Here is a 24,000-nt window from a genome sequence, read left to right as displayed (position 1 = left end):
TTCAAGCAATATTAGCGGACAAACTACTAATTGTTTTGGTCCATTAATATTGCTAGATTTTCCATTAATAGTTTGTCCGCTAATATTGCTAAAAATCCATTGCTAGGCTAAGACTATGGTGGTTGGGGATCGCAAAAATATTCTGAAGGTTGGGGAACCACTCGTTTACACGAATCGTCCATTACCTTTCAGCACCACCGCCAGTCACAGCATAGCTAGTCAACACAGTTATTAATCTATATACTGTAACACATCGTGTGCGGCATACTCAGATAGAGCAGAGCTACATGGCTGACCTCCTCTCTGCCTCATGCTTCTTGAGAACATTGTTAACATGAATCCTCCATTACCTTTCAGCACCACCGCCAGCCACAGCAAAGCTAGCCAACAAAGTGAATCCATATAACACATGCTGTGTGCTGCATACTCAGACAAACAGAGCCGATAGCGCAGAGCTACAGTACGTGTCTGACCTGCTCTCTGCCTCATGCTTCTTGAGAACATCGTTTACACAAGTGGTTCCCAAACTTTTTCAGCAGGGACCCCTTTTTGGATGTAAGAATGTTTTCGCGACCCTAGGCAATTTTTTGGTCGATTAATATTGCTAGATTTTCCATTAAAGGTTTGTCCGCTAATACGTATTGCTAGAAGTCCACAGGACAGCAAATACATCTATTCGCTGTTAGCTGTTAACCTGTGGATTTCCAATTTTTATGCAATGTCCCTTTTGTCCGCGACCCTTTGTTCAGTACCTCCGTGACCCCCCGTTTGGGAACCACTGATTTACACGAATCGTCCATTACCTTTCAGCACCACCGCCAGCTCGTGCCGCAGGATGTCAAAGGTGCTGTATCTGGAGCTGGTCTCCGGGATGATGTTCTTCTTCAGCCAGCCTCCGCAGGCGTACTCGTAAAAGTTTTCACAGGGGTCCACTTTGGCATCCATGTTCTCTATGAGCCGAGCAGCTGCACAGGGGTCAATGCCAGAGGAGAGAAGAGAGGAACACATACACCAGGCCAGTCAGGGGCATTACAACATAGCAGGGCAACAAATATCATGTAACAACAAGAATTACACCATTTTCTTTTTTACGTCGTAACGTACGTGGAGAAGAACACACACACCAGTCAGGGCATTAAAACATGGGCAACAAATATCATGTAACAACAAGAATAACAACATTTTCTTTTTTACATCGTAACGCATGTTCAGAAGAACACACACACCAGCCAGGGCATTACAACATGGGCAACAAATATCATGTAACAACAAGAATAACAACATTTTCTTTTTTATGGTGTGACGTACGTGTGTGGGTGTGGGTGTGTGTGTATGTGTGAGTGTGTGTCTGATTTATTTACAACTGGCCAGTAAGGTCATAAAAACATATCACTAAAACATTCAGGCTTAAAGCAACATGCAATGGTTTTCAACCATAAAATAATATAAATGAATGGTTGCAGTGCTTCACTATCATGTAACAGAAAGCAAGACATATGCGCTAAAACCACAGAGAGATGGTTTGGAGGAATGGACAGCCAATCTCTCTCCTTAGTATTCTTATTCATTAACACACACACACACACACACACGCACGCATACACACACACGCACACACGCACACGCACACACGCACACACACAAAATGACTATGTTAAAGCTTGTTTCAAAGTTTCATTCACAATAACTACTCTTTGATAAATGAATAATGAATACTGATGAAAATGCATGGAATTATGCATTATTATGACTTTTTTTTCGCCCATTTTATAGATGCTATGCTCTGGATGTTCACTTATTTCGGGCACATGTCCAGAAATAGCCAAGGGATTACTGAACATTGTAAAGACGTCAGCTTAACTGTTAGGCTATTTTAAGAGTCCAAATGTTCTTTGCTAGCATATCAGGGTTGAATATGGCTATTCACACATGGTTCAGCCACATCTGTGCACACAAACCTATTTCAGGAGTCCAACTGGCCATTAAAACTGTTGTAGTTTAGTCCCATCTGTGCAGATGTACTGGAGAGGGCCAGCATCCCATTCCCTTCACCAGGGCTGGACTGCAGGGGGAACAGGGCCCGGGCACTTTTGGATTAAAGGGCCCCCCCAACCCATAATTAGCTCCGCAGAACTGACTCATCGGTGGGCCCCGCACCCTTGTGGGCCCCTATTTTCAGAAATGTTTTTTTTTTTTTAAATCCAGGGTGCGGGGCCCACCGAGAAATGCCCGCTGTTCCAGATGGCCAGTCCAGCCCATTCCCCTTCACATAACCTTTCATATGGCCACAGAGCACTGCATCAATAGCAACATCAAAGACTTATGCAGGTTCAAAAGACAACCAACCGGGGGAAGACAGAGAAATAAGTCTTACCAGAGCGGGTGCAATCTGCGGTGGTGCATATATCATCTGAAAGACAAACACAGAAATATTCTATAAGATCATAATAATCACGATAATGCACTTGATTGTACCCAGGACCTGGATCTCAGATGCCTTGCACCGTAGTACTAATTGAACTGCTTCGGAAGTTATAGCTTCCTCTAAAGATAAGACCAACATTATGGTCACATTCTAGCATACCAGAAGAGATCAGCCTGTGATGGGTGTCAAAGACTGTTATGGGTCCCCTATGGCCATTCTCAACCAACAAATGCTTTGTTGAGACCTATTTTAATCTTACAGGAGCTTGGGATTGTGTTTGTGTTTCCAGGAGTTTGGGATTGTGGTGTTTCCAGGAGTTTGGGATTGTGACTCGTAGCCTCTTAGCGGATCTATTCACTATTTTCATTGCTGAAAATACTCAACTAAACCTTAACAACATAGCTATGGCATTACCGAGGGCCTTAAGTAACAGATTAAGCCATAGCCATTACAATTTTGGTGACAGTAAGGTTATAGCATACTAGGCTCTGCGCTAAGGGGTTAAATAGAAGGTCATGAAGCAAGAGTCTAGGCAGCTTGAGTACCTCTCTACGCCTCTCTAGCTTGGTGTTATGCAGGCTTCACTGGTGCACGGTAGCATAATACAGAGCTACTATGGCAGTAGTAGTAGTAGCAATAGTAGTAGCCTAGTAGCAGTAGTAGTAGTACTACTAATAGTAGTAGTAGTGGTAGTAGTAGTAGTAGTAGTAGTAGTAGCAGTAGTAGTACTAGAAGTAGTAACAGCAGCAGCTTCTATCTGACTAGCTTCTGGTGAGGTGCATAGAACAGTTCTGCCAACTGCATAAAATGTTCACCATGCTACTGGGTCATGTGATTCCCATTTTGCTCGTTTACATAATATCTTGGATAAAATTTGCTCAATTTTGAATGGTATTTCATTGAATTCATTGTTCCACCCTTCACCAGCCTATCTGGGGAATCAGGCGCGGAGTGGCCGTCGGGAGATCGGGGACTTGTCCCGGTGGGCCGCGGCCGTGAAATGTAAGAATGCGGCCGCATTGCATTCCCAACCGGCCCTGAAGTTATGGTACGTTTAAGCACTGACTTCCCACTTTCCACTTCCCTGTGAAAGAACTTAGCTGACTAGCCAGTATTTATACCGTATACCAGACGGCAATACCTCACTGACGGTGTCAAACAGTAAATTGGCCACACCCCTTCTCTACTGATAATTTTCATACACCGTAGATCGCGGAAGTTTACAAGATCTTAGTAACACAGTTTCGTTTTCAGTATTTGAAGAACCTGTGATAGGTATATTGGTTACCAAAGGATGGAAATATGAATAAATTATGATTTATTTTCCGATTTCCACACGACTGTTACAGTTTACAGTCTTTCCAGTCCTGATTCACTTGCTCTGTGGTTATTGACTTGGGTTACGAACAGACTCCACCAAGTGGTAAGGAAGATAACTGCACCTAACAGAAGCAAGATAACTGCACCTAACAGAAGCAATGGGTTTTGTTTTGATTTGTTAGACCTACCAGTATATCTCCTTATAGTCGAAATAATATTATTATCATACATATATTTATATGTGGTACATTTAGGATGTAGCCTATGTCTGAAGAAATGGAACAAAATAATTACCACACAAGATTCTGATGTGACCAGTGCTGGGTGTGTAGGCTAATAAGCTGTGGATTAAAGTAGAGTGATTGCAAGAAACAAAGACATTTGCTGCGAGAAGACAGCGTTTTAAGGTAGGCCTACACCGTTTGGTTATACATTTTGTTGACTTATGGTTGTGGTTTGAAGTAGCTAAGTTTGGCTTATTTGCTGCATGGTGGGTTTATTGCACAATGTAGACAGACTTTTTGTAAGCTATAGGCTACTATACTATATTTTGTAAGCCTACTCTTCTAAAAATCCCCACACCCAAAACTTTGTGCCCATGCTCATCCTGTCTTCCTTAAACGATATTTCAATTTCAAACTGTCAAAATGACAGTGGAGTGCACATTTGCATGGAACAGTAGCGTGATGTAGCCTAACCTAGGCCTATGAATGCTTTGGACTGTGATGATGGCTCCAGTGGTGTAGTCTACTTTTTGAAGTGGGTATACTGTATATTTGAGCATTTTTTGATGTGTGTATAGTCTACTGTATATATTTGTGCTATTGTAAATAATGGATCAATCAATTTTAAGTGGGTATACTGTAATCCCTGAAATTTTGAAATGGGTGCGTATACCTGCATTTTACGTAGACTACACCACTGGCTGTGCATTTCATCAAGGTGTAGGCTACAATTCTCCACTTCAGGTTGATATTTTGACAACACTAATGTCCACATGTAGTACGACTGCAGATTTCGTGGCTTTCGTCTTTTTGGTTAGGAAACCATGTTCGCTTTGTTTTTCGTTTTTTTAAAGAGGGCCGCCAAGGGGAAAATTCTCCCGGTGGGAAAAGGTGGGCCACTCCGCCCCTGTGGGGAATGTTATTTGCTTTAAACTGCAAAGATAGAGATTTTTACACAACATCTACATTTGAGTTTTGTATTCGGTGAATTCCAAGTTAGAAGGGAGTTGAATGTAGACAGTGCTGTCTCTAGCGCAAACTGACACAAAGGTGGAACTGTGTTTCAATTTGTCATTTTAACTTTGCATTAATGGCAAGCCCTTTTAGGCTTTTTGCTGTATTGGAACAGATTGGCTTTTTTTTACTAGTTATCAGGGAGTCAGAGTGATTGGGCCAGGAAATGTGTGCACCATCTGACAATAGCTTAGAGGAGGAAGGTATGTGTCCCATGGGAAATAGATATCAAACCAAGATACCTTGATGCCCTACGTGTAGCTGCTGAAGAGAAAATTATCACGCAGGATTTTTTTTTGCCTATTTGCATTCTGCCAAGTAAAGCTGTTCAAATATTAATTCAGTGTGGAAACTGCTGATGTAGGAGAAGAAGGGCTGAAGTAGAGGTCAGGGTAACAAAAAAGTAGAAAACAACTCAACCATCACAAAAAGGGGGCATTTTCTAGCATTAGGCCACTCTAACAGCCTTGTGTATACTGTAGTCAGCTGCCCTTTGGGCACTTTGAAACAGAAACAAATAGTTGTTTGACAAAAACCCCAATTCAAACAGACTGGCAGAATGTACTGTATTATGATTAAAACCAGATGATTCACACAGAAATGCCAACTGACGTGGCGATTCCAGAGAAATTACAAAGTGTTCTGTCCCCTTTTTCCGAATTAATCATCTTTAGTCACCACTTCCTACCACATCGTGCAATGATATATGTATGTTATGATGCATCAGCATTGTCCAACTGCAATGACATATGCCATGATGCACCACCAACATTGTGCAACATTGGTGCATCACGAAATTCCTCAGAAATGGCGAACACATGGCGGGCATCCCAACACTTTACGGGAAATAACTGTATAGTACTGGTAGTAAACATGAACGTGTGGGCTGCACATGGTCCACTGACATAAACAGACAATTGGAGGTTAACATAGGCCAGGACAGTCAATTATAAACCAACATACTGTTTATCAGAAGCAGCAAACATGGCCCTGCCGTGGCCTAATGGTAGGGCACTGAGTCATTACGCCCGCGACCCGGGTTCGATTCAGGCCAGGGTCATTTGCCAAGCCTTCCCTGTCTCTCTCTCCACTCGTTTCCTGTCTCTCCACTATCCTTTCAAAAATAAAGGCAAATGTCCCTAAACAATATATTTTTTTAAAAGGTAGCAAACATGTTTTGATGCTTTTCATCAATTAATTAAAAGCTTGTTTGCGCCGACCAGACCAGATGTAGCGAATCCCAATTTAACCCCCGGCAAACAATTATGATGTTGTCCATGTTACGAGTGAGTGTTTGTCCCTGTTGTTGCTGTACAAGTATTTGCTTTCACTCACCATTGCTTTGTGTGGCAAACAGGATGCTGAGGGCAATGACAATGATGAAGAGCAGGCACACAATGGTGATGAGGCCTATCTCCAGTGACGTCCAGCGCGGCTTTCTCATGGACTTGGGGGGCGGGTTCTCCGCCATCATCAGCTGCCCGTCAGGTGATGCCTGCTGTCCCAATTCACCTGAGAGAGAGAGGGAGAGAGAGAGAGAGAGAGAGAGAGAGAGAGAGAGAGAGAGAGAGAGAGAGAGAGAGAGAATATTTGATGAAGTATCAAGAGTTGTGTCAATGCAGTTAAAAAGTGAACAGCCTACTACACCTACAGTACAATGTACACCCTACTAACTCACTTATAAACAATACCTAACATATTTGCAACACGATAACTAATATGTTTGTAATCTTGTAATTTTTTACTTCTAATCCCAGGAGATATAGTGGTAAATTGACTGCATGTACAGGTAGTTTCGGTGTGTGTGTGTGTGTGTGTGTGTGTGTGTGTGTGTGTGTGTGTGTGTGTGTGTGTGTGTGTGTGTGTGTGTGTGTGTGTGTGTGTGTGTGTGTGTGTGTGTGTGTGTGTTTAAACATTATGAATAAGAAGCTTGATCTTCATTAGTTTGATTCAAACCTGTCCGTCAGTTAAGAGAAAAACAAAGAAAACTCTTGCTGCTTCAAGCTGCTCTGGCTGGCTATTAATCCTTGGATGTGCAGTGGCACACACATACTGGTAATCTCTCTTTCCTTCTCTCTGCCTCTCTCTTCTCTCTCTCTCTTCTCTCTCTCTCTCTCTCTCTCTCTCTCTCTCTCTCTCTCTCTCTCTCTCTCTCTCTCTCTCTCTCTGTCACTGGTAATCTCTCTTTCCTTCTCTCTCTCTCTCTCTCTCTCTCTCTCTCTCTCTCTCTCTGTCTCTCTGTCACACACACACACACACACACACTTGGACACTCGGTAGGCTTCTTGTGCTGACACAGCCTTTGTGGGCCGACAGGTCTTTGCTCGCTGAGTTTTTTGGCTGAGACTGAAATACCCCTTACCTGAGGACAAAGTTTAACAATCTTTGGAGTAAGGCATTTTCTAAGGTCGCCTGCTGTGTGAGGAAACTGAATGATAATGTATTTTGTAAGGGAGCAATAGTTTACCCAGACTAGTGCATGTGCCACATTACCCATGCCACACCATGCAAGATATATTTCTTATTCTGGCCCCTTGGGAATAACGCAGCATCTCAGCTCTGACGTGATGTATAGATACACTGAGGCAATGGCTGAAAGAATGAATGTCTTTTCAGACACCTTTGCTATTCAAATGCTTTAAGTCTTAATGTCACTGTGAAAGATAACTCTGGCACTACGCCTTGACTTTGTATGGCTGTGTCTGGTATAATAGAGGATTAAGAGGGAAATGAAGGCAAATTCAACTGCTATTCTAATTCAAGTCCACAGAGGCTGTTAAACTGCACAGGGGCTATGTTCTTTAAAGGATAACTTCTGCCAACTTATCAGTACCTGAGATTTTTTTCTTCTTCAGCCTTTTCTGAGATCCTGGTCATTGTAAGGGGGGCAGACGTGTGTTTTCATTTCAAAAAAACATCTTGATTGATTCCCAATAACATCCAAAAGGTTATGCAACATCAACAGACAACTAGCAAACAGTGATACCTTTTAGGTTAATATTTGGAGTAGGCCTATGTTACGAAAGTTTTTAACGTTTTTAAAAACAAAATCTGCCCCCATTAGAATAGCTCAGATCTCGGAAAGGGCTGAGTCGAAAAATGCAGAATCACCGGGTACTGACAAGTCAATGATAGCGTGAGCAATACAACAGCATATTGAAATTGGCAGAAGTGTTCCTTTGAATTTACACCTCGTAAAAGTCACTCACCACAACAGGTCAGAATTTTTGACCATATTAACCCCTTAATGCACGGCATAACTCCAGAGGCACGCTGTAATAGTCATTGTTAAGTACCATAGTAGTACAATATTATGACATAACACAGGGCCTGTAGTAATGCACTACGACTTGGTCATTGCCACTCTGGTAACAGCAAATGCATAATGCTGTGTCTGAACGGGTTACACATATTTCCCCCATCTTTCACATTGTTTATTACATATGCAGGTGACAGGGTTTGTCCGAAATGCTAGCACAGTTGAGATGTCCTCAGTCCTCCCGATGGTATTTTCTCCAGTGAGCGGTCTAGGACCCCCTGCAGACCCCTAAGCCAGAAAACACTGCTTAACTGTAATTCAGGGTCCAACACTGACAGCTGTTCACAGTATGAAATCACCCACTGAGTGAGCAATAAGCCAGACACACACACACACTCTCACATACTCTTCCACTATCTCAAAACACACAGACACACAGACACAGACACAGACACACACACACACACACAGGCACGCGCGCGCACACACACACACACACACACACACACACACACACACACACACACACACACACACACACACACACACACACACAGACACGCACACAGGCGCGCGCACACACACACACACACACACACACACACACACACACACACACACACACACACGCACACGCACACCCATGTTTCTCACAAAAATGTTCAATGTATGATTTGGGTACAAAATGTGGTATTAGAAATTTATCAAAAAGGAAATAATGACATCTGACTCCTACAGAGAGTCCCCCATGGGACAGAGGCCCACTAAACACTGAGGTATTCTGTACCTATTCACTTGTCCTGGCAAGAGAAATCAAATGCCACTTAAACTGCAGATTGGAAGATGGCTACCTCACCGCACCTTTCGCTTTGTCAAACTTCTGTCATCGCATCGCTGTTAGTAACATGGTATCTTAAGTGTGTGTGTGTGTGTGTGTGTGTGTGTGTGTGTGTGTGTGTGTGTGTGTGTGTGTGTGTGTGTGTGTGTGTGTGTGTGTGTGTGTGTGTGTGTGTGTGTGTGTGTGTGTGATTGAGGCAATAGCATCACAAAGCCAACATGTAATCCTTAACTCATTCATCAGTTCCAAGAATTCACAGCATAGATGACACATGATGTTGGAAAGTCCTTTCGTCAAGGTGACCTTTCAATGGCCTCTCGTTAACTCATTAACAGGACTGTTTGACTCATATAGAGTTAATGGGATGAATGCGAATTATCCCACAAGGATACTGATCTGATTGCAAGCTATTGCACTACAGCTCAGCACTAAACCAGAGGTAAACACTTGTGGCTTCAATGACCAGTGCCTTGGCTATTGCAGTTTATGTCGAGTTCTAATGTCAAACGACAAGGGTTAATCATCTTACTGATTACTTTCAGTGGGATTTTGAAACATACACACTTAAAGTTTATATTAAAGCTATTCAGGTAGACAACAGCCTCTGGACTACTTTCTCTTAGTCTCCAAAAAGTTAATATACCCTACTTCAAATGTACATGACACAAACATCATGACGGTGATATTTTAAACCAAAAATGCGTGTAAACAACAGTTAGGGTTTCTCACGGCATATTTTGTGTGAGACACACAGCCAGTCCTAGACGTGCGTAGCTTATATAGCCTACAACCCAGCGCTGTAATTACAGTGTTCTGGGCAATTGTCAACACGGAACACATCTGCTACACCTGCAACGGGTATGCAACGCTGTCATTAATTACACTGCGAATGATGCACTGATACGCAGACTTACCAGGTGTTTCTGGAAATTTTCTGTCGATGATGTAAATGGGCATCACAAAACAGTCAAACGTCCATTAAATCGATAAAACGGGAGGCTTCGTAAGACTTGGCATGTAACAAAAGTGAATTGATAACGCGAACAGAACAGTCTGGGTCCCCGTGGTTAAAAGGAATACACTGCGTTCTGCTCGGCGCGCGGCGAGGGAAGGTTATTCTCCTACCTGTTAACAGCGAGACAACATCCCTAACATCTAAGCACAGTGTCGCCGCTTAAATACTGTAAACAGAGCATAACTACGTCGAAGGATAAGTGGAGAGGTGCCTTCGTAGGGAAGTATTTAAGTTCTCCCGGTGGCTGTCGCCGCCTCCCCCGAAAGGCGGTATTTGGAAGTAATCCTGTCAACGGAGTAGAGCTGCTTCAACATTACGCGCGAGCGTCGCTGTTTTTTAGCGTGGCAGAATGTGTGGAACTGTCCCTCGAGAGACACACGGGTGGCAAAATATCAACTGTGCATTTAATTAGCAAGTGTTTTATATGATTTAATATTTATTGGCAGTTTACATTCCACTGATCAGGGACATACTATGTACAGAGTGTGGTGGATACAAACCATGGTGGGTATGATCCATAGGCTAAAGAGATACCAGAGATGGATCATCAACTTCACCATTTGCCTGCACTGTCCATTGTGTTGTCCGGATGGCAAAAAGTCACAGTTGATATTTCGGTAAACATACAGTAGAGTAAATTAATATATATAAAAGAGTTTACATCTTACATATGTTAGCCTACAATATCACATGAATGTTTTTCCTTCCATATTACCGGTACATTTGATGCAACTAAAAGGGGCTCAATCTACTATGTCAGTCAAATAGTCAGACTTCTTAAAACAATTATTGTGGCTTTGGCAGACTGGAACTTCAACAAAACAAGGACAATTATTTGTTTCAGGGAATAGTCAGTTTTCTCCTGGCAAACTACATTACCGTCAGACTTGGAAGGTTTTCTTCAAATGGGTGTGAGTTTGAGATTGAGTAGGCAATACAGTAAGTAAGGGTTTGTGAATGGGGGCCTTGTGATGGGCCCACCTCTTTGAAACAACAAAATTACAGTCTCTATTAATTAGAGCAGTGGTTTTCAAAGTGGGAGTCGGGAACCCCTGGGGGCCATTAGGGGGTGTTATGGGGGCCCCCCGATTGGTAGGAAAAACAAGACAAATTAACAAACTAATACCGCTAAAATAAACCAAAAATTAGCTGAATAATAAACTATTTGGTTAAGAACTGCATTATTATCACCGTATAATCTACTGCATCTGAACTATTGCTAATATTATCATCACTATTTTATATGTCCCTGTGGGACTACTCACAGACATACGTAGAATATGGTTGTGAAAGGGGGTGTACAGGAAAAATAATGTGGCATGACCCATGTAAGGGGGGCCTTGGCTAGAATGTATGGGTATATGGGGGGCCTTGTCATGGTCAAGTTTGGGAACCCCTGAATCAGAGGATCAATTTGGACATTCCGGTCCATGTTTGACAGATCTCAACATTTTCTAAACCATACCAGACAATAGTGGTTTTCAAGTGTGTTATCTAAACGCTGAGGCCAGATGAGGTTTTATAATTAATAATGAATCTAATAAGAAATGGTGTGTAATGTACATGAGGTTAATCATTGAGGAACAATCAAGAACGGACCATGCTTGGTTGTGAACACCATTCCAGCAGAATTTGAACTTAATTCAGACTCACAAAGCATTGTTTCATATGACTTGTTGTGGCTGAAAATATCCTTGAAAACATCTTTGCATCTTTATTTGATCATTGCCCTCACTTGTGCTGTAAACAAGAAATTGATTCCAGACGGTTGTTGTGATGACCTTATATTGTTATTAATATTATTTACAAGGAATACAGAAACCTCAAAAGGTGGTTGTGCAGCGGATTTCTTTGATGTATTTTTCTCCTTAGGACAACATGTGGAAGTCTGTGCATGATGGGCATGTGAAGTAGCTACGGCAGACAAAACAAAATTCTGTTTAGTTTCCTCCAACGGTCTATCCGGTTTGGTTGAAGAAGCACTGGTGTTTGTGCAAAGACCGGCTAGAGAGAGTGCGCTAGAAGTGGGAGAGGATTAGATATAGTGGCTGTTGAACTCTTTCCATGTTTTTTTCCTGACAGTGTCAATAACATAAACTGTATATAATAGTCAGTAACTAATTAGTAACATGACTCACCAGATTAATGTAGTTTTGTCTTGCTCCATACATACTGTACATCTGGAACATACAGTAGGGTGATGGGATGAGCTTCAAGGTAGCCAAAGAATAAATGGACCAATCAGAATTGCTACTCACACACCTAGAGAGGCGAACTAGCGCAGATGACCAGTTACACTGGTGCCGTAGGTCCGGGATGGGAGTGAGGTTTAAGAGGGTGAGCATAATGGATGACGGATGAAGGCTCTAGCAGATGAAACGACTGTCTGACCCTGCAATGTGTGAATAAAAAGAAAAAGAAAAAGAGAAAGAAAAAAAATGAAAAAACTGAGTGCGTTCTTTTCCCTTTATTACTTGAGTATGATGGATGCCAACTAGGAGAGTTCAGTGACGTTAGTTAAACCTCCCTCCTGGAGCCCCATACAGCATTGGCAGCACTGAGCTATCAGTCTGGACCTTTAGAGCAGTGTTCCCCAACCAGGGGTATGTGTACCACTAGGGGTACACGAGCACATTGCAGGGGGTACTTGGAAAAATATGATTTTAACAAATACATGGAGCTTAGTTACATTGGGATAGAGAACGTGATATAAAACTTGACTTAGGGGGTACTCATGGCAAAACGAAAATGCTTAGGGGGTACACAAGATAAAAAAGGTTGGGAAACACTGCTTTAGAGCGTTGAGTGGTAGGTTGCGGGTTTGAGCCCCGAGTGGCGGACTACCGCAGATGACCTCAGTTACATGCACAGTAAAAAAATGCAGTGTTAATTCAGCAGTAACAGAGTACTTCGGGGCCAAATACACTCTAGAAGTGGTTCAATCAACTCTCTAAGTGTAAAATTGACACTGCACTTTCTACTGTGTAGGCATGGAGAAAGGTGAACTACGTAAACTTCATCGGGTTAAATAAGCACACCTCTAGTGAAGATGTCATTGCGGGTGACCTTAACAAAAAATAATTGAATTTGAAAATCAACAAGCTGTGAATTTTAAAGTTGTGTGTCAGTGCACATGTGCTGATGACATAAAGCCTTGGGAGGAAATCCAATAAATATTTGGTACTGTAAAGCGTAGTTTATGGTTTTGATCAGATTGCTCTGTGTGTGCACAGCACATGTATTTGAATGACAGGATATTTTTATGATGTAATAAAACATACCGCAATACATGTACATTGGAATCAGTGTATGGCAATCCATCATAAATACAATCTTGTAAAATGTGATATTTACCACACTCACTGTGAAAACATTAGGTATTGTTATTTGGGTTCTACTCTGGGACCAAAGGAAAATATAGGGAAAGCGTTTCACTGTTGAAGAATTCAACAAAATTCAAGAAAGTGTTTATTTTAGCTATGTCACTCATTTGGGGCGGTTGTTAGGAGTTCATTAGGGTGTCTTGAGAGCCTGTTTATATGCATAATTTCATATGGAAAGAATCGACACAAGTCCATTTTCCCCAGCCCTATGCTGTCAATCAATTACAGCCAATCTTATGTAGTTTGGCTTCAGCACCAGTAAGCACAACACATACATGTACATGTGACGGAGGTGTTCCCACACTGTTTGTCCCCCTCGGGGCTGCCAACCTGCCACCTCGTCAATTACATCGGTTCGGGAATGGGAGGTACAGTACGAGACCGCTGAGCTAAAGGGCCGGTCCAATAGGACAACACTACCGCACCAGAGATTCTTTAAGTATATATATCTTATCTACTCTCTCTGACCGCACTGTATTGAGGCCTCGGGAGGGAGGTTTACTATCGTTCCACGCCACAATCTGCTAGTTGGCCTCCATTACATACAGTCTGTAGCCTATAAATCTAGACGCCCCTAGCGACCACAAATTGAATCTGCTCCCGAGGGTTTGGCTCGCCAGGCTATACAGTCTGACTATTATTTTAATTTCAACACTGTCAATGTGTGCTGTATCTTTCAGTTAGATGCAGTGCTGCCAAATGACAGGATTTGCTGGAAGCAGTGGTCTTCCAAAGGCTTTGCACCTTTGCATACAGGAAGGATATATTACGCCTTTGGACATGGACTTAAGCCTATTACATAACTTCTTTTAGATTCATTAGATTGCAGAAAAATGGATCAGCCTATAAATAGGATGTGTCTCCTTAGACTCCAGGGATTCAAAAACTCACCACCAAAAACCTACTTGACTCAACCAAAGACTTAATAACTACTCCACAAACTGCCTACTGGTGAACATTTAGGATTGCATACCGTATGTATGAATAATGTACAGTATAAAATATTCACAATACTGTGGCTCATTATATTCTCCATGAATGGGGCCCTTTCTGTGTTAGAGGCTTACAGTAGAATCTTGCAATTAATGTGAGCACAAAAGATCAGCTCACGGCAGGGGATTTCTCGATCTTATCCGAGGTGTCAGCCAGGCTAATTTTAAAGTTCAGATGTTCCTCTGTGTGCCAAACACTCTGTTCTTCAAGGATTAAAAAGAACTGACATTTGGGCCTAACTGACATTTCGACCTTAAACATGGAGGACTAAAGATCTGTTGGATGAGGATTTTGTTCTGCTTCCCGATATTCCGGCGGCATGTTTACCTAACTATAGGACTGCATTATGCCTCGATAGTTCACTCTGTTATGTTTTAATCATAACATGCCGTAAAATCCTTCCTAAAGGAGCTACAGTACCACCTCACTGACCCTGCCTTTACCTCAATTCAATTCCAATGGCGTCATGAACTGTGCACGAGACTCAGTCCATTTTGTTTTGTAACTTGTGAATAAAAGAAGTGGAATGATGTGATTATGATACACTTATTTCCATGCTAAAAGGCCAACAAAAGGTTATAATAACGGCGAGGGAGAGCCTCTTAAAATTGGTCCAGCGAATTGGCCTGCAATACTACAGTGTTTAGCTACTGCTGTACTTTCTTATTCAACAACTCCAGTGTTTGTTCCCGTTCAATGACTCTGAAGCATACACAATGTCTCCTCCTGATTGATAGTGTCTCAGCCGCTCCAAACACAATGCATCTTTTCATTTTCCCAACAAACTCTATGTCTTCAGGGCTGTTTTATGACTTCATTAGATAGGACAGTGTGAGATGGTGACAGGAAGCGAGTGGGAGAAAAAGATAAGGGAGGATCGGGAAATGACCGCCAGCCGGAATCGAACCTGGGTTTTTGAAATGATGTAGCCTCTTAGTGCAGATGGGGTCGCCAGCGGGCCTATTCACTATTTGCAGAAAATACTACATCTTACCTTTGCTATGACATTACCTAATAAGAGCGCCTTAAAGTGTTTATGAAACGAAAACAAACGGTCATTCCCATTACAGACTTGTTTTTTCTGATAGCATCGATGAGACTTTGAACCCAATCATCCCGGAGGAACTTGTGAAAATGGCAACTCAAAGTGTGAATTCTGTGAAATTTGGTGTGACTAATGAGCTGGGCTGTGACATCAAAGAGGAGAGTCCCTGGTTTGCTAGTATGGCGATCTGAGAAAACAACACACATTTGATGGACCCACATCTTATAAAGGAACCAAAATTCTGATACAAACATCAGCGTGTCGAAAAACCACACATCCAACCTCATGAGAAAAAAAAAACAGCAGCACAAATCTATTTCAGAGGCACTGATACATCTGCAGAAAGTGACATGTCTGACAGGCGAAGTGACGATTGTTGACATAGCCTGACAGTTCGTTTTGTTTATGGTTACGGTTGCTAAGGGCGCTTTGCCATGACCCAAAGATGACATGGCGTGTGTGTTTGTTGACAAATGGGGGGCATTTTGATTCAATTGCGCGATATAGTGTGATTGAAATGCATGTAGGCTACATGCAAAAATATCATCAACTAGAGAAAAAACGGAGGTATTAGGCTGTTGGAAAAATACCCTAGATAGCCTGAGTCCTCAGCATATTTTTAGCGTTTATCATTATTATTATTTTTTGTGCTCAAAGTCACAGGCGTCGCGTGTCCCTCAGCCTGACTCTGAGGACGAGGTGTGTCCAAACGTCAGCCACACGTGCACCACAATACTATAAAAACAAACAATCAACGCTTCAAAGTAGGCCTACACTATGTGCATCTCCGTTTATTCGCTAAGCAGTAGCCCAGTCTGTGAGTTGGCTGTCCTCGACCGAGAGCACCACGCTGATGCGCATGATATCCTCCCAAAACCAATTTATTGACCAGTTGAATGGCAATCAACAAAAAGTGCATATTCCGAGAGCATTCGCATCGGTTTGGCATGTAATGTGCATTACCCTTTCCTGAAAACAACATACAAAGCAGATGGACAAGGTAAAACGAGTAGCCTAAAGCAAAGCAGTGCACTCACCTGTCTTCGTGCCCGAGCAGTTACAGGGGCAGTTTCAGTCTGCACGCCAGCGATGTCAATTGTTGGAACTGCTTGAGGCAATAGCATTCCCTTCAGTCCAACCATGCCCACGATCTCCACATTTGTGGTGAAGCTTGCTTCAAAACCACACATTGGATCCACAGAGCCCTAGCTTGTTTTAGCCTTCTCCTTGTCGGCCACAGTTCCATCATTCTTCACAGAAGGGAACTTGTGCAAAGATATTCCTTCTGTCAAGTAGCCATTTTTGCAGCTGGCACCGTTCGGCCCTCCAGCAACACACTGCTTGACACTGCGCTTTGTTTTGGTACTAGCCGCCATTGATCTGAACAAGGTGGAATGAGGTGAACTCACCCCTTCTATGTCACGCATATCATTTGCATAAAATTTGCATGTCACCAAAAAAAGTAAACATAACACTTTTGGGGAACATTTTAACATAACTTTTAGGACAAAATAGCACCCAGACAATATCCCATTTTATTCACAAGGCTTAGAACTTTCAGAATCTGTCCTGGAAATGGTCAAATTCCTTTACTTTGTTTTCGTTTCATAAACACTTTAAGAAACAGATTAAGACTAGCCATTTCAATTTTCGAGACAGTAAGGTTATAACATGGCTCTGCGCTAAGGAGTTGAAGGCTTAGCATACAGTATATGGCGAATAGAATTAGAATATAAAAGATTATAGGAATGCAACATCACATAATACAGTAGTCACTTGAGGCTTGGGGGTCGCATTTACTAACTTCTCTGATACTGTGTGTGTGTGTGTGTGTGTGTGTGTGTGTGTGTGTGTGTGTGTGTGTGTGTGTGTGTGTGTGTGTGCGTGCGCGCGCGCGTGTGTGTGCGTGCATGTTCTTCTACAGTACTATTGCACTTTACAATTTCTGTATAAAAAGAAGACAATCTGCACGAAGGCAGATCCTGATGAAGGCCTAAGGACCGAAAGCTTGCAAGTCAAGTAAAGTTTCTTTGCACAAAAATAGACCTGAAGTGTGCAGATTGTCTTCTTTTTATACAGAAATTTCTACTGAATCCTGAACCTTCTAAACAGATGAGCGGTGGCCTATCACAACTTAACTTCTTTACAATTAAAAGCACAGTTGTAAAAAAAATAGCAACACGCCAAGCTTTATCAATGTACAGCTCCAGTACATCAATCCCTCTCCAAATCCACTAGTTATTAGTGATGAATTCCACAATCTCCTGGGCTATGTCAAGATTTTTTCTTCATTTTAGTTGATATGTAGCAGCTTGCTCTACCTCTCTGTTCTCATTATGTGAACTTATGGGAACAGATAGTTATGGTGAAGCCTGGTCCTATGACAATTGTGTTTATCTTCTCAGAGTGTTCTGAATGTACATCGTGGTGAGTGAGCAAACTTTCTTGAACATTTTTTGCGGTCCTCAAATTCAATTCAAGATCAGTTGCACATAACAGAAGTGTCCAATAGAAGTTTTAAACATGCGCACAGCCAGGAGCAAAAGCAATATTCTATGGTAAAAGCCAATAATTTTAAATAATCACAACCACAATCTTTACTTGCCTTTCTTTTTTTCATCTCTAAACATATCTTTACCCAGTAACCAACAACATACTTATGTCTACTTTGTCAGTTGACCTTTTCATGAGCGGTGTAAAAACAGGCCTCTAAACTGTACAAAATGTGTTTTTGTCTTTAGAGACATTTCATATGGCTGCCTGCCTAGTGCCTACTCGTGTTGACATACTGTACACACATGGACTAATTATACCACAAGAGTACTGCACTGCAGCAGCAGTAAACAAATCACACGGGGACTCCAAAGCAAATCACTAATCACTCACTAATTGCATGTTTAAGTGGTTGTGGGGGTTAAGGGATTTCAACACGGTTATTCATTTAGTTGAATGAATACTTCCCGTGGGTTCATGCTGTGGGGATACACTTGTGTTTTTCGAGGAAACACAGCAGCACCTTTTACCCTGAGTCCTGAGTGTTGTAATGGCGTTGGTGCAAAGAATGGAACCTGCTAAGTTAACCAATCAACAATGCACGTTCTGACAGTAGCATTATGATCCAGCTTATACAATAATAACCCCAATCTTAAGATGTAGCTATACTGTATACAGAAAGACAGACAGATAGCTACAGACAGAAAGATAGACAGATAGACAGACAGACAGACAGATAGACAGACAGACAGACAGACAGACCTATGCATAACAAGGCACAACATGCATACAACTATGCATAATGCTAATGCAGACAAACATAAACCATAAGAAAATCATATTGCACAGAAACTTTGTGGTACCAACTGTTCCATAGGCCTACCATATGGAGCAGTCCCAGAGGACATTATTACCAATGGATTTGCACGATAAGATGAAGAGGCGGAGATGAGCAATGGCCTGTATGCCATGAAACTCTCCCCCTCCTCCTCCTGCTCCTGTTCCTCCTCCTCCAAGGTCTCCCTCCATTTCCTTGTCAACCTGAAATGGCATCATTTGAAAATCACAAGAAGAAGGGTGCAGAGAATGAAGACTACACATACAAACCGACCTGAGCTGTGAAAAAGAAAGTCTACACCTATTGGCATGCACTTGCAGAAAATGTACACAAGAAATGGAAATGTACTGTATGTGTAAACTATGCCGACACAGCTACGTTACGTTTCTTTTTATCATTATTCAGTCACTCAAAGCCGAAATACACACAAACATGCGAACTACTCTATTCAGGTTACAGTTCAAAGATCCATGCACAGCTTCTAGGTGCTGGTAAAGGTGGGAGTGTTCAATACTTAAAAAAAAGAAGTTTACCGCACACTAATTTGACTTTTCTGCTTGTTTATTCAGAGCTAACAACGCGTTTCCCCTCTGTGCATCATCAAGTTCGCTCAGGCACTCTATTCAGGTTTTTTGCACATAAAATTGCAGCTGAGGTATACACACATCCACCACAAAATGACTTGAGTTACAACAGTTTTACTCAAAGTAAAACGCTACAATATCACCAAATAAACATTGAACCAGCGAAGACTAGACTGCGACTCTCATCACTGATGTCCTTGCTCCAAGGCAGTGCAGTAGACGAGGTGAGCTGAAAATATCACAGAAAATGGATCGGAGAGCCTTGTCCATTCACCATTCAAAGTCATGCCTAAAATATGGGCGGCAATCACAAGATGTTCCCCTCGGCTGTGCAGTTTGTCAGGTCAGACGATGGGTTCATCCTGTGATTGACTGCTGAAATTTAAGAAGAATCCGTTCAGGGAATAGTGTCCACAATTCAACATTCACCTGAACATCTGGCCCTGTCGTTAGATAATGTCTTAGCATTTAAATTTAGGGCAGAAATTTCAAATATGAATAATGGGCTACACAATTCTGTATACTGAAATAACTAATTAAGTTGTACAATTTGACGGCCACACCCATATCATGCATGGCTCAATAAAGTACTCCTTGCAAGGGTATCATGCAGTGGGGGTCACCAGGGCCCCATGTATATAAGGGGCCCACACAGTGACTGATTTATGTGGATATATTGCTGGGTGGGGGGTCCATTGGAGCTGGTTGTACATAGGGCCCACTATTATATTTGCTGCTACGCCCCTAACTCCTTGGATGAACTCTCCACTAACATTCAAGAGATTACCATGTTGCATGTTGAGAGAATTGTTTTCCCTCATCAGATGAACCTTTCACTGCAGGACCTTTGTAGTGTAGAGTTCTATGGCGTCCTGCGGCACTTCTTGACCAGATGCCTGCATCACTGAACCTCTCAATCAAATATCTTCTTCAGAGCGATTCCACTCAAAATCAATTTTTCCTAGTATTAGTGGAAAATTGCTCAAGACACTCCAAAGTATCCGAAATTAGCAGAATATGATGCTGGTCGAGTTGAAGAGGATGGAGCTGAGATCATGGAATGAATGGAAACTTCTTCTGAAACTTCTCCTTCTGAAACTTCCTCTTATGTCATCTTCTGGAACAACTTCAAAGTTCAGAAGTTCAAAGTTCTTTATTAGCCATTTGTGCAAGGACAAGTAGCCCAGGCACATAGGAACTCTTGAGTCAATAAATAGTGTTCAATAGAAAAAGGAAAAAAACAATATATATATATATATATATGTTTTAAAGTGATTCAAAAATCAAGGAATCAAAAGAATCAAGAATGTTCTATGTTCCTATATCTGTCAAGATGGGGAAAAGGGTGACTTTGCTGTTGAACTCTTGTCGTCTTATGTTCAAGTAAAGTCAAGTCAAGTCAGCTTTATTGTCAATTTCTTAAAATGCACTGGCCAAACAAAGAATTGAAATTTCGTTTCTTACTTTCCCCACGCAGACATAGTCATACTTTGGGTTCTCCTTTCCATTAACCCCTTAGCGCAGCACTATGGCTCTCTGCAATGTCATAGCAATGTTGTTATGATGTAGTTAAGCATTTTCAGCAAGTGAATAGGGTCGCCGGCGACCCCAGCTGCAGTAAGAGATACGACTCAGAGAAGAAACAATGACGTCTATGACTACCTTTTAAGGCAAAATGCTGCAGACGTTTGCCATTCAATGCTGATGTGGACAAAGAGGAGTACCCACATCACAACCCTCCACATCACAACCATATTCTCCACACAAAAGTTTGTTTTACTTTTCTTTCAGATAACTGGCTTTTTTTTAACCTGCTGTCCCGCTCTTATTTTGACATGGAGGAGGTCACTGAACAGATTTTTCTGACATTCATCAACTTGGGTACCCTCTTCCAGTGTGTTACCGCTAAAGGCATTGATCTCACAAAGCAAAGTAGAAGTAGTAGAATAGAATAGGGTAGATTTTATTGATCCCCAACGGGAAATGAAGGTGTTAAAAAACACTTGCACATAATGAGCAATAGAGTTCAGTAGAGCATAGAGTTCAGTAGTCTGACACCAATGGGATAGAATAGAAACTGTTCTTGAGTCTTGTGGTGCAGAAAAACATAGCCTCCTGAAATCACTGGAGGGCAGTGTCAGGCAGTCCAGTCCCCAATGATGATGTCCTTCTCAGTGTCCTTCTGTTCTGTGAACAGTTGAATGACTCAGAGGACAACGGGCCACTTTAACCTGTCCTGTCCTGCAGGAGGGGGCACACAGTCTGTAGCTAATAAGACTCTTCTGGTTGGTGAAGGTGGCGTGCAGAACGTGGTTTAGTTCTGATTGTCCATTTTAACCTATTAAAACGCAGCGTTATGAATTGTTGTTACCAGAATGGCAATGACCGAGTTGTAGTTTATCCAAAGGCCCTACATTATATCAGTACAGTAGTGCTGTGGTAAGTAACCTTTCCTGACTATTACAGCGTGCCTCAGATGGTACGTAATGGTGGGGTTAAAGTCCAATCAGGGTTCTGTTCTCAGCTGCTGAGGTAAGAGGTCTTCAGCTCCATGCGCATCACAGACGCTGCCTTCCTCACCAGTCTGCCCAGATGTCCAGCATCTCACGAAGCACGAGGACAGGCTATCCAAGCGAACAGCTGAGAGGTGAACGTTGGCAAGGGAAGCATCCAAACATTGTAGTGTCCTTTCTCCTTCGCACCAGTGACTGGCTGAAAACTCTTGAAGGAGCACGGTGCAATATTTTTTGCAGCTTTTATTCCAGGATTCACGCCTATTCAATAATGTTAACTTTTTCCCCGAATGCTTACCACCACCATCAAATTCAAAGTATTCATTATGATTGGGAAAACTACACTTTTCATACATGAAAAGGTGGATCTTCTCCATCCCCCCCATTTTGAATTTCCAGAAATAGGCCTAGACATTTTTAAGCTGTAACACTTAATCTACTTTGGTCATACTAGTAATATTAGTTTATCATTGAATAAATATTCATGAAGCAGCATAGTTGCATCTTAGTGTGCAGCAGATGCTCAGCTGGACAAAAAAACAAATAAAAAAAGAGTGAGCTGGTGATTACTCTGAAGTAGGAAATGGCTCATACACATTGTACTGTGCAATGATGCAAGATAAGCAAATCATTCTTTTCTTCAAAAAGCACAAGGGGGGTATGGCATGAACATGGAATGTTAATCAGATGTCAATGCGCACTGGAAGTGACAATTAAATTGACAGCTTCAAATTATTAATATTCAGTCATTTAGTGTGCAAAGCATCAGTGCAACACACTCCATTTCCATTGCCACTTTGTAGTCTGAACTGACATAATGTCTTTTCCTGCTGCAGAATGCACAGGCTTAGGTACAAAAGTGTAATTGTAGCCTACTTTATTACAGCAGTTGTTTTAAGGAAGTTCATATTGGAAGTTTGCAGCAAAGGCCAACTGAAGATGTGCACTAAACTAACATATCATGACATTTCTCCTCCAGTTAAAGATGGCAACAGTAATAAAATGTGCAATTACTGAAAATAGCCCATTCGAGAAGTAGCAGCGGGGTTAGCCAGCAGGGCTTTCATTCATTCCGCTTTGTGCATGGACATGCTGGGTGAACCTGTCTACGCACGGCTAATTTGGTAGGCCTTTGTTTGTTTACAGACTTAATTAAAGCTGATTACTCAGTCGGACAGGCTTTGCACTCTTTACACGTTGATTAGCATTCTGTGGTACAAGATGATTGTTGTTGTCCTTGAGATTGGATCAATTTAACTGAGAACACGAGAAACGCGACACGTCTGGAATATTTTACAATGATTGAAAGGGCCACCCATGGGAAACTGAACTGTGAGTCTGTCTCGTGTCCCGTGAGGAATGAAGGTGACTAGTGAATCCTGCAAGAACAGAACTTACCAACACTTCATCATGCGTGTATTTTATCAAGAGCCACTATTTCAGCACCTGCAGCAAGTAATATGCACCCAAAAGTCTGTAGGCTACCCTGCTGCTCGTGTCACTGCTAGGCAGGCAATGAGCAAAACACAATTTCCTTCATCGTAGTTAACGACGTTACCTGGCGCGCACAGGGTACATCTGCGGACTATGCGTGCAGACTCTCCACGACTGAAGAGGGGGCCGGGCAAACCATGGTGAGACAGTTCCCTCTAGCGGTTTTGCGTAAAAGCCCTCTTCCGGATTTGAACTCGCAGGCGGCAGGTACATCAAACGGCAAGAGCTATTACTACAGCCGTATAACATCGCTACTAACTGATAGTAATTTGTGAATTCAGTGGTATTCTATGACCATATGAAACATCCAAAAAGCCAAACTTTACTACAGGAGTTGATGTTTCTTGTAGGCTACATTTCAGTGGAAGGAGTCTCCAATGGCCAGGCTAAATGTCAATGAATAGAGAAGGATAAAAAAATAGGCCTTGACCATTCAACAAAACCATTGATAAAATGAGATCTCATACACTGTTAGACTGGTGCTATTCACAGCCTTTTTGAAAATAAATTAATGAATACATAAATAAGTTCCATTTACGAAATATTGTTAAGGTGAATGTAT

At 42.0% G+C, this 24,000-nt stretch overlaps 1 protein-coding gene across 1 annotated transcript in view; it reads right to left on the bottom strand.

The window, feature by feature from the left end:
* LOC134454334 (neprilysin-like) overlaps nt 1-10,317 on the bottom strand; it is a 38,110-nt gene extending 27,793 nt beyond the window's left edge. The window contains exons 1-4 of the mRNA XM_063205290.1: nt 9,995-10,317; nt 6,319-6,495; nt 2,375-2,410; nt 804-965 (exon numbers count right to left, since the gene is read on the bottom strand). Coding sequence (XP_063061360.1) covers nt 804-965; nt 2,375-2,410; nt 6,319-6,495; nt 9,995-10,037 — 418 coding nt within the window. The 5' untranslated portion in view covers nt 10,038-10,317. The remainder of the gene's footprint in view (nt 1-803; nt 966-2,374; nt 2,411-6,318; nt 6,496-9,994) is intronic.
* Between the last annotated feature and the right edge of the window lie 13,683 nt (nt 10,318-24,000).

Source organism: Engraulis encrasicolus, chromosome 8 (genome assembly GCF_034702125.1).
Source record: "Engraulis encrasicolus isolate BLACKSEA-1 chromosome 8, IST_EnEncr_1.0, whole genome shotgun sequence".
NCBI classification, from domain to species: domain Eukaryota; kingdom Metazoa; phylum Chordata; class Actinopteri; order Clupeiformes; family Engraulidae; genus Engraulis; species Engraulis encrasicolus.
This window is presented reverse-complemented; position numbering and strand designations above follow the sequence as displayed.